This window comes from Medicago sativa, chromosome 1, assembly GCF_051527215.1.
Source record: "Medicago sativa cultivar Bolivia chromosome 1, Bolivia_mono, whole genome shotgun sequence".
Lineage (NCBI taxonomy): Eukaryota > Viridiplantae > Streptophyta > Magnoliopsida > Fabales > Fabaceae > Medicago > Medicago sativa.
In genome coordinates this window covers 93,538,855-93,550,392 of record NC_140749.1, presented here as the reverse complement: position 1 = coordinate 93,550,392, position 11,538 = coordinate 93,538,855, and the positions used below count along the sequence as shown (strand labels likewise).

General features: G+C 32.8%; 2 protein-coding genes across 4 annotated transcripts; both read left to right on the top strand.

The window, feature by feature from the left end:
- Positions 1-10,996, top strand: LOC146959331 (FBD-associated F-box protein At4g10400-like). The gene is made up of 5 exons (XM_085753541.1): positions 1-6; positions 566-1,546; positions 1,840-1,969; positions 4,112-4,122; positions 10,591-10,996. The coding sequence occupies exons 1-5, from the start codon at positions 1-3 to the stop codon at positions 10,885-10,887; spliced, it is 1,425 nt and encodes a 474-aa protein (XP_085609667.1). The 3' UTR covers positions 10,888-10,996.
- On the top strand, positions 2,063-7,715 carry LOC146959332 (kinesin-like protein KIN-14C). Of its 3 annotated transcripts, XM_085740886.1 has the most exons (10): positions 2,063-3,488; positions 3,593-3,643; positions 3,733-3,782; positions 3,966-5,005; positions 5,115-5,612; positions 5,708-6,046; positions 6,231-6,329; positions 6,743-6,826; positions 7,065-7,126; positions 7,448-7,715. In XM_085740886.1, the coding sequence occupies exons 6-10, from the start codon at positions 5,906-5,908 to the stop codon at positions 7,452-7,454; spliced, it is 393 nt and encodes a 130-aa protein (XP_085597012.1). In that variant the 5' UTR covers positions 2,063-3,488; positions 3,593-3,643; positions 3,733-3,782; positions 3,966-5,005; positions 5,115-5,612; positions 5,708-5,905; the 3' UTR covers positions 7,455-7,715. The 3 variants fall into 3 exon arrangements, with proteins under 3 accessions (XP_085597012.1, XP_085597011.1, XP_085597009.1); XM_085740885.1 differs by having other exon boundaries at positions 2,067-3,488; positions 5,115-5,218; positions 7,065-7,715; XM_085740883.1 differs by having other exon boundaries at positions 2,067-3,488; positions 7,065-7,715.
- Positions 10,997-11,538: the final 542 nt, after the last annotated feature.

Genomic DNA, 11,538 nt, shown 5'->3' with positions numbered 1-11,538 from the left:
ATGGGTGTGTTTGTTTTGGATTTTTTCCAAAAAAAAAAACTATTTTTTTATTTAAAAAAATCACTTTTTTCATTAGGATTTTATAGAAAAATCATTTTATCAAAAAAAATCTATTTTGACCATAAAATGAAAAGCTATTAGGATTAGCTTTTCTCAAAAAAAAAAAAATTTTAAAAACAAGGAGATAACACATGCACATGTTAAAACTCATTTTCTTTAAAAAATGGATTTTTATGGGAAGTAGACAAACAAAAATAACTTCAGATTTTTTTTAAATCTCTAAAAATTAATCTCTAGATTCTTTTAATACAAAATCTATTTTTTTTTAAAGCTAAAACAAACGCACCCAATATCATTCATGCTTACTTTCTCTTACAAGTTCATTACTACATAACATATTTTACTTTACCTCTTGAAATTTGGATGGATGAATAGATGAGCAATATCATATCACGCCCTCAAACTCCATGTTTTTTCATTCTCCAACTACTTTGTTTGCTTCAATTTTTTTAATGAATATGTTGTGTCTAATATACATAGAGCTTCTCATTTTACTCGTAGGTAGGTAGGTACTTTCCATACACAGACATGCACCTCTGCAGCAGCAGCAGGTAGACATGAAAAGAAGAGGCAGAAATCCAGTGAGGGTCAAGATATGATAAGCGACCTACCTGACTTTGTTATCGGTCGCATTCTTTCTTTTCTTCCTACTAAATATGCAGTTCGTACCAGTGCTTTATCACAGAGGTGGATATACAAATGGATGTTTCTCACAGACCTAAGCTTTGATTACAATCATCCTTCTTCACTTTACCTTTGTGAGAAAAGAAAAACCCGCTTTATCAACTTTGTATATAGGGTACTGCTTAATCTCAACACTGCAACCATCCAAACATTTTCTCTAGATATTCTACATAATTTTGATCCCTACCATATCAATCAATGGATTTCTGCTGTTTCAAACAAGAGAGTAAAAATTATTAGAGTTAAATTATGGAAAAAATGTAACCTCTATACTTATCTGCTTTTCAAATGCCAGTCCTTGGAGGAATTGAAGCTACAAATGTTGGACCGATGTATTCTCAAATTTCCCATCTTTGTTTGTCTTTCATCCCTCATAGACTTGCACTTGTTTGGAATCACATTTATTTGTTACTCTTCTAATGAATCAAAAGAGTTAACTCTTAATTTCCCACTTCTTAGAGAGTATTACGCAGCCAATTGCACTTGGACTGGTGTAAAGAGTGTCACTTTGGAAGCGCCTTTACTTGAAGTGGTTTCCCTAGCATATCCTTTTTATTCGCCGCCTGGTCACTATGAGTCACATACTGAAATTAAGTTTTGTGCTTCACATCTTAGGAAATTCAGTTATCGTGGTAATATATCATCAGATACCTTTGTGCTAGATGCAGAAGACATTGGTTCTGCTAATATTCTGATGTTCAATTTTGAGGATACGAATGTGCAAGAAACATGGATTTTTATTTGCAAACTTCTTACAGTTAATGCAAAGTGTTTAAATCTTTGTCTGCATGCTGACTGGCAGGTATGCTTTCTCACTTCACCCTTTGTTTTAAGTAAATGTTGTCAAGAAGAGTTTTACCATGTTGTATCAAAGTCAATCTCAATTGCCAAATTTTTAATGAGTGAGGAAAATAAATGAGTTGGAATGGATAAATGTTTCTTGTAGTAGAAGCACTTTTGCATATATTATGGTTATGACTAATGAGAATGTGTCCAATCCTTCAATAGCAATATTTTATTTCATTTACTTAATCTTTCTAAACATATATACTTAATCGTATCCGAACACCGATTGTTTTACACTTTGTCCTCCAGTATCTTCTACGAACGAAACATTATTTAGCTGATATTCCTGCATTTGGAATGTTGAGTGCCCTGGAGTTAAACTCTGTTACTTGTGAAATTTTGTTGGGCTTACTTTTGAAATCACATAGTCTGGAGACTCGTTTTCCAGGTTTGTGATTTACAGAATTCTTTTTTCTAAAGATTATTTGTTTGCATTTTTTACTTTACATAAATATCACTACGCTTTGTCATCTACTAAACTAGGTAGGAAAATACATGTCCGTGCCAATTACCATTTTGCCCTTATTGGGGGTATTTTAGTAAATTGGTAAATAAACATCTCCCCACTATATATAAGAAGCTGGTAAGAAAAAAAAGAAAAAAAAGAAAAGAAAAGGGAGAAAGGGAAAGTGACGGGGGAGGGGGGAGAGAACAGAAACGAAATTGACAGGGGGAGAACGAAATTGACGGGGGAGAACGAAATTGACGGCGCCTCTCATCCTCTTAGTTTTTCTCAGGTAATTTCTCCAACCTTCGTTTTGGTGTTTGCATGGCTAACCGGGTTACTGTTTTCTTCATCATTCACAGTCAATTTCCCATCTTTTCATCAATCTATTAGCATGCATGTTTAGGGTTTGTTGTTTTGTTCTCCTTCTGGGTTTTTTCCGATCCTCTTTGTGTTTTTCTTATTTCTTTGTGCGATTATGGCGTGTAATTGAATGTTAGAGGATTGTTTTATCCTTGATTCTGGTTGCATGTTTTTGGAGAGTTGTTTTGTTATTTTAGGGGTTTGATTTTGATGTTTTGGTTTGTTGTTTGGTTAATTGGTTAATTGGTTAATTGATTGAATGTAAAAACTGGGTTTGCTTTGATTGTTAAATTTCTGTTATTGTTCTTAGAGTGAAAAAAAGGGTTAATTTTCTGTTTTTTAGTGGCAATTTGTATCGTTTTTGATGAGCTGTGTGAATTTGAATTTTTTTTTTTTGGGTTGATGAAGTTGTTCTTGGAGTGAAAAGGGCAAAACAGGATTGATGGTTTTGAAATTTTTGATGATTATGGAATTTTTGTGATATAGATAATTCTTGCAAGTTATGCATGATGCACAAAATATGCTTTCTCTGATTTGGTGTTAAAAATTTGCTTTGAAATACCAGATTAAGTTTAAAAAGTCATGTATAATGTGAAGTTTTGAGTAGAAAAGGTTTTATTACAGAACTGAGTTTTGAAGAATTTGAGAATCTCAATTTTGTGAACAAAATGATACTGAATTTAATCTGAAATGGCTGCAAATTAGTTCTTACTTTCATTTTTAAACTCCAGAGGATCTGAGTAAAATGTGGTTTAGTACATTAAGATTGTTATCATTACTTTCATTTTTAAACTCCAGAGAATCTGAGTAAAATGTGGTTTAGTACATTAAGAATGTTATTAGATATCAAATTTTCTGATAAAAATACATTTGCCTATAATTGGTTTTGAAGCAGTTTTTATTATTATTTATGTTCCTAAATTAGTATTCTGATTTCTTCTCTTTGAGTTTGAGTATGATTCAGTTGAGGTTATGAATTATGCATGAGTCTCCATAGGTTGGCTTCCTTCAGATTCTGAATCAATGGCTAACAATGAAGGAATCAATTTTTTCATGCCCTGAACTTCTCACTGAGAAATATATATGAGATGTAAGTTGGAACATGTTTGGATATAATTTTAAACACTTTGTGTAGAATTAAGTTTGTATTAGCTACTAATGTTCAATTCAAACTCTAATATTCCCTTTTCTCAGTTGGTGCTTTTGTCTGTTTGGTTTTCTTTCCTCTTAATTCAAATCATCAAGGTAAGTTTCCCTCTCACTCACTAAGAGTTCTATTAATTTTATTTATTTATTTTGCTTTTTAAAATAAGCAGTTTATTGTTGGTTTGCAGACTGATGTAGAGGACTGCAGTGTATGTATTGGGTGTTATTCAGCTTGCAGGTACGATTACAAAATTACATAACCAAACATATTATGAATCGCAGTAATGGTCGCGGACTTCCAGTCTCATCATGATTCTTGATATTGCAAAGAATCGCGGTCACAAACCTTTTTTAAAACTCTATAAATGCAATGTGGTTAGACTTTTCTAATTGCCATACACATGTCCATTTTTTGTTTCAGTTTCCAATTGCATTTTTGGTGTTTGGCTTTGAAGGATTCAAGTTGCACAAGGATCACAAAATGAGGATGGGCACAGGGAGCCTAAAATACATATGTGAGGCATCAATGGAATGGAGTGCTACATCACTTGCATTTTGTGCAATGAGTGGTATTCGCGGTCACAAACCTTTTTTTAAAACTCTATAAATGCAATGTGGTTAGACTTTTCTAATTGCCATACACGTTCATTTTTTGTTTCAATTTCCAATTGCATTTTTGGTGTTTGTACTTTTGTTCCTTTTGTTCCTTTCTATAGCCTAGCATCCGCTGCTGCTTCTTTTGTTCCTTTATTTGTATATCTGTCTTTGTACTTTTTGGGGTTTGCTCCCCTTTTTTCTATCTATATATTATTACTTTGCCATTCAAAAAAAAAAAAAAAGAGTTAGAGAAGAGATAAAGAGAAAAGTAGTAAACTTCTTCTCATTGTCCTCCCTTATAGTTGCCAAGTTTTAGTCATAGTTATTTTGCTATGTTTTTCATCCTTTGTTGGACTTTAATTGGCTAGCTAGATATATTGTGTCTTGAACCCATAAGTCATAACAATTTTTGAATTGACATGATCTGCAATCTCAGTGCATGTTTAGTTTATATTATGTAGATAGAGCATGTTTCATTTTCAAGTTACAGTTTCTGTATTTTCTCACAAATTCTCTGAATCTATTAATATCAAAAAAACTTACGAGTCAGCATAAGCCTTTTAGTGTAGTAATTTATGCCAATTGATTCGAGTTGGTTAACTTTTGTTTCAAATATCAGCTGAGTAGATATGAGGAGGTGATTCATCAGTGTGACAAGACTGTTAGTTCTGATGAGAAGAATGCTTGTCCAATTGTTGCTGGTTGCCAAGTGACATATATGTATATTTCAGAACTCTCAAAAGTTGTCTACTTCAGACTATGGAGGTGTTCAATGATGCTTAAGGCCTACTTTCACCTAGGAAAGCTTGAAGAGGGTCTTTCGTTGCTGGAACAACAAGAAGAAAAGGTGTCTGCCATAAACAAGTAATCATTACTATCCTATAATCATTCACACTCCTTTTCCCAAATCACAGACAAGCTGATAATGCAATAAAAATGAACATTTGACAATGATGATCTTTTTTATCATCAGCTTTGATACTGTCCTTGCAAGAGTGGAAGCAAGGTTTTGGTTTCACTTATACCACTAGCTGCCACTGTACGCGAACTCTTGCATCATAAGGTTCTGCTGTTAAAGTATGTGGACTTTTTATGCTTAATAATGCATAGGACACTTCTGTACATTTCTGTTGTTAAAAGTAGTTGTACTTTTTTCCCTTTCTCATATGCATTTTTGCAGCAGATATTGAGGTTTTAATAGACTTTAAAAATGGGTTTTGGAAGAGAGACTTCGACTTTAGCATTGTACATATGTTCATTTGCAATCGAGTTATTTCTACTGGTTCTACTGGTTTTTATGGTGACAGCCACAGTTGTAATGTGTATTTTGGTGAGTTGGGTTTGCAGGTTTCAGTTCGTGGGAGTGTTGAATATTTTGGTATTTGAAACATTATTATTTGGACCACTGGTAGTTGTGAGAAAGTGTGAAATTTAGAATTTGGGTTGATGCAAACTTATTTTTTTGATTAAGGTTATATCACATCTAGCTAATATGGAATATGTGATTTTTTTAAGGTTATATCACATCTACATAATTTCTGAATATATATTTATTCGATTTGATAGGAAAGGAGCTTGAAGAAGCTGGAGTTCTCAGTGAATCGGATTTTTGGGGATCGCATATGCTGCTGGTTTGTCCAGATGGTGTCGTTGTTGCCTATGCTTGGAAACGATAACTCGCTGGTCAAGCTGGAGCTTCTGTCTCTAAGGATAGTTTATTCGCAGTTTTGCATTCCGTATCTACGACACTGACTGGATTTTTATATGGTTTTAGGTATCCCGCTTGCACCTCTGATAACATGGATATCTGCCTTAGAAATTTCTGAGGAAGAATTAAGGGCATGCTTGAGGGATGGATTCATATCATGTACCATTTTGGACAAACTGGTTCCTGGTTTGCTGGAGGTAGTAGGAATATCTTTTATTGTGTTATGTGCTCAAGCTAATATACTATGCCTTTTCTTTTCCCCTAGCAGTTATGTATACATTATCATCCATTGTTTATTAATTGAGCTGAAATCAAATTAGAGTTGTTTTCATTATATTGTTTATGTCCTCTTTCTTCTAAAGAATGCATTTTTAACTTCAGGGAAGTGGTTCTTCGAATGAGCTGATGAGTGTCGAAAGGTTTCTGGTGGCCTTGGATGAACTGGGATTATTGGTATTTGAATTGTCAGACCTGGAGCAGGTATAAGAAGTTCCTTATGCACTATGCAATTCGAAAAAAAAATGTTGAGTTATGACTTTTGCTATATTTGGTAATTGAATACCAAAATTAGCTTTGAACAATCAGTTGAGATCGAAAACTGCGTGCAGTTTCTGTACCAAATCCACGGATCCTTTTTGTGTCATCCTTTTCTTTACCTTACTGGCCTTTCTTTCAAAATTCATTAGAATATTGCAGTATACTTACTTTTTGATTCCTAATGTACACTAAAATTCAATCATAAGCCATCTTTTAATATCGAAGAAAATATGCGTTTTTCCTTTTCATAATTTCTAAATATTAACCATGCTTTACTGTCTCTAATTCGTATTTAAGTTTAATGTGGTTTTAGGTTTGTTTATGACTAAAATCAAAACATTTATTATGTGTCTCAGGATCCTTCTTCCACTAAAGGGACCACATCCAATGCAGATACATCTAAAAAGAGAGCTGTAGGAGTGCTTGAACAAGATAATGTGGTAAGTTTAGCATCATTTGAATTTATAACATGCTTATCAAGAAGGCAGAGGTCCATGGTTATGTATCTGCAATTATCAATTTGTCATCATTTTCATATTGAGAAAAGTATACAAACACATTTTCAACAAAGAAACCTCCATTGAGTCTAATATTAGTCGAGACATGAGAAAATGTTGTTGATGTAAGTTATTAAGGACTTAATTGGTTTGAGAGAATCTTTCTTGATTTTACTAACAGGTTATTGGAGCTGTAAAATTTATGAACCATCAGCTAGAAATTCTGGAAGATATTGATCCACAGTGGGCGGGCTTCTATAATCGAGAGTTTTTTTTAGCTTACAGTTTGTTGATTTCTCCCATCTTTATGTTTTCATCAGAAATTATTGTATGAAGTTTGTATTACGCCACTGATTTTGAATGCTCATATTGTCATTGACAACGAGGGTTGAGTGGGGATAAAAATTGCATGTATTTTGGTTAAGTTTTAGTTGTTACGTGTGTAATAGTTCGGCAGATAGAAATAATCTGCAGAGGGTTTATTGATACGTGTCTGTATTGGCTTCCATGAATATAATTTGCCTGCAGCAATTGTTACGTTAGTTGTGCCATGGATCATTTCAGGATTTAGAATTTGGAGTTGTTTAGGATGAAGTTAAGAAATTTGAAGGCGGTTGAACCCGACACTCTATTTTGAAGATTGAGAAAGTGTGATGAAGAGACTACCATTGGTTTAAGAGATCCTATTGAAAGCATTTGAACTGTGTCACCATTTGCTATTTGAGAATCAAAATCCGTAATTGGTTACCTTTAAAATCTTTATTGTAATTGTTTCATGAATAAGCAACTCATGTATTTGATTTGGAGTATTATTGTGCAGTCTTGCTCTTCATATGTGCAGGGACGGACCCACGTCAATGACATTGAGGGCCAAGGCCCTCACTACTTTTTCAATAATTTTTTTTACCTATATCCATTGATGAATAAAGAGATGAATGGTAAAAAGCCTACATTTAATAAACTATGATAAAATTACACAATTTGTTCCTTAACTTAATTTTAGGTAACATTTTAGTTCCGATTTAGTTTTTTATGTTGTAAAATATCAGTATCCTTTTTTATGAAAAAAATAATCAAAAACTACAAAACGATTCATCAAACTCATAAACAAATTCAAATCTTCATATCATACAAACATAGATAATCAGATTTTATTGAAAAATCTCATAAAAAATGATAAGGTATTGTCATTTTATAACATAAAGGGTTAAATTAGGACGAAAAAAGATGAAGGGCGAAAGTGTTACCTAAAATTAAATTAAGAGATGAATTATGTAATTTTGCCATAAACTAAAAACCAAATATTGTATATCTCAATTCTCAAATTGCAAACCACATTCCACCAGAAAACATGGCAACTACAACTAATGAAATAGTTTTCTTTATTACGAGAATTGGATGCAAAATTGCATGGAAGATGAATGGTTAAATATTTGTTTACTTATATTTATGTGGCCTACACAACTTAAAATTTCTGGGTCCGTCACTGCTCTTCATTGAGGTTGTTTTGTTGTGGCTGATAAAGGAAGACTAACAAAGGATCTGCGGTATATTTAGCCTTGAGACTGTATGATTGATGTTAAAGGAGTTTAATTTCCCCATTATTTCACCCATGTTTAATTTGAAAATTTATTAAAGCATATGCATTTTCCATTCCATATTGGTAAGAAAATTATACTAGCTAAACAGTGTCATGGTTCTCTATAGGCAAAAGTTTTGCAATTGAGAGATTTGTTATTATAATTTAAAATGGTTTAAATTTAAAATATGAGGTATTTTTTCTATCCAACTTTGTTACTGTCCAGTTTGTGGTATATGTGTAACAGTGTAATTATATACGAACAAATTATGCTACTTAAGGCGTGCTTCAACTGGGGGTAATCATAATATTGTATATGACATAGGTGATGACTTTATTCAGGTGGTTAACTTGAAGTTTCTTAATACAATGATGTTAATTAAGTTCAGGTTTTCCAAGGTTTCGTGTGGCAATGACTTTTATTATCAATTGGCTTATGTCAAGTGGGCTTGCTACCTACGTTCCCTCTTGAGTAGCCATTGTTTACTACTAATGGTTTATTATTACAAGCAAATGGCAAGCAGGCTTCTCTTATTCACTCTCTTAGTTAGCATCATGATTAGCATACCTACTCCTGGCCATGTACTAGCATCTACTAATGGTTAATTGGACAAAACAGTTCAGTAATAGTCTTCAAGGAATTAATCTGGAACCCCACCCGCATTAGATGATCCTTTTTAGTTTATAAATGTGCAACTTTGACTGTTTATCATTTTAGAGTTATTAATCTGCAACATTTACATATATGTTCTTAGATAAATTGTATCAACATTATTAAAAAGAGTAGAAACCTAAGCGCAAATACGAATCGGTTTTAGTAATAAACAGATTTTCTAAATTTTAACTTATTCAAACATATAACTAAGAATTTCAAAACCATAGTATTCTAAATGCTCACGGGTACCCGTGGGTAAAATCCGTCACGGGCATGAAGCAGGTAGCTAAACGGGTATCCACGGATATAATAAACGGGTATTTGACTACCCATTATTATATGGACACAAACACGGATTTGATTGTATCCATAACCACGGTACCCATACCCGATAATAAATTAAGTAAATTACTAAAATATCTTTATATATCATATCTTATTACTTAAAATTGTTACCTTATTGAAGAAAATTTTACCACCCACCTAAAAATCCTCAATAATAACCTATTTTTATTTTAAATTTTTTTAATTCATCTTATTAGGTTAACCGTTTCCACTTCATTCACATCATAAAACATATAGATTATCTAAGAATCATGAATTTCCTATGGATTATGTATGATTTATGAAATTTTGAACGGATTATGTATGGATGTTTAAAAGTTGAGGTTTTTTGGTAATTAAAAAAAGTTTTTATTTGTACCAAAAAAATAAATAAATTCAAAACTCCATGGGTACCCATGGATACCTGAATACCCACGAGTACCCCATATAGTGGATACCCACGAGGTTAGATTGACTCTGCATAGTGCAGGGGTTGTGGATCAGATCAAGTACACAGTTCACAATTATTCTACTAAATTAACTTTATAGTTATTGAGTTGTTGAAAGCTACTACTTTTCCAACGCACGTTTAGTCTTCTCAATTGTTGTCTTCGCTGCAACTTGCTTTGTATCTCTCTCTACAATAAAAGTCCTTGACGTTTTCATTTGTTACTCGTGATAAGTCGTTTTGAACATTTCATTTTCTAACCCGTGATGCAGGAGTACTCTAAATATTGTGTTATGGTTTATAATTATCTGTCATTTCGCAATCTATCCGTCCGATATAATATTTTGTCAAAAAAGTAGCTAACCCCCGTGCGAAGCACGGGTTTGTAACTAGTTTAAAAAAAAAAAAACATGTATGTTGATATCAGATTCTTTGCTTTTTTTTATTAATTGTTAAAACAAAGGGAAAACAAGATATCTTTATATTTTAATTATTTCTCGTAAATATAATGAATAGTAAAAGTTGTGTTGATTTTTTTGCAAAATTGAAATAAAAATAGAATATTATGACTAAATATTTTCTGAAATTGTATTTTCTAAATTTTTATGAGAGTTGAGTGATCATCTTTCTTTGAGATTTTTGATTCTCTTATTTGGACCTTGCCGTGCAATATAAACATGTTTTCTTTTGCTGATCATTAGATGCTAGATTATGATGAAGAAGCGCAGAATTTTTCAATTGTACCTGGCTGTTTCTTATCAACCCTTAAAGTGGTAAAATTTGGAAAATTTGCCGGCAAGCAGCGTGAGTTATGTTTCGCCAAATTTGTGATGGAAAATGCTCGGGTACTAGGCAGGATCAGTTTCTCATGTTCTCGTGAGCTGCAAGGCTTGGAAATGGAAAAAGTGAAAGAAAAACTAGTTTTAGTTAAGAGAATACGAATATCCGCCCGAGGAGTTTGCATTCTAGGTGGTTACAAAAGCTCCTTGAATGTGTAGGAAAATAGTACACTGTTCATATTTGTAATATAATTTGTATAACGCTATTGGGTGAATGTATTCAAGTACTAGATTGCATTTTATTTATGTGGTATGTTTGGTTGTGTTATATAGTGATCAACTGTTTCTTCTTCCTTCATTTCTTACTTGATCTGTCTACCACTTATCTTCTCCAGGCTAATTTAATGGTTCATATTTTATCTATTGTTTCAGCTTCACATTATATGACTGTTGTAGGAGAAATACTCTGCATATTAGAATCACTTATGCAACCTTCAACGTATGTTGTTTTCTATAATGGCTAATTAAAATATCTAAAACGATTTCTTTAGGGTTTTCATAGAATGACCAAAGGGTTGTAAAATGTGTTTGTATAGAGGCCTGGGCTTGTAGGGTTGTACACTGACTCATAACGTTTGAGAATTGATGATCGTTTCTAGGTTAGAAACAGGTTGATTTTGTGTTTTCCCAAACATATCTAATTGATTATTCAAATGCCCTAATCTATTAGGTTTACAACTTAATCGATTAAGCGATCGACTTAATTGATTATCAGTGCACAATATTTGCAGTGCGTTCTTAGTGGCGTTGGACAAACAATAGAAAATCCTACAAATATGGCCTTTGATAAATCGAGCTCTAAAGATATTT

Coding starts and splice junctions, on each gene's coding strand:
- LOC146959331 (XM_085753541.1), top strand. Junction 1,547..1,839: donor GTCTGCATGCTGACTGGCAG/GTATGCTTTCTC, acceptor TTTGTCCTCCAG/TATCTTCTACGAACGAAACA.
- LOC146959332 (XM_085740885.1), top strand. CDS start 5,906: ATGGTTTTAGGTATCCCGCTTGCACCTCTGATAACATGGATATCTGCC. Junction 6,330..6,742: donor AATTGTCAGACCTGGAGCAG/GTATAAGAAGTT, acceptor TATGTGTCTCAG/GATCCTTCTTCCACTAAAGG. Junction 6,827..7,064: donor TGCTTGAACAAGATAATGTG/GTAAGTTTAGCA, acceptor TTTTACTAACAG/GTTATTGGAGCTGTAAAATT.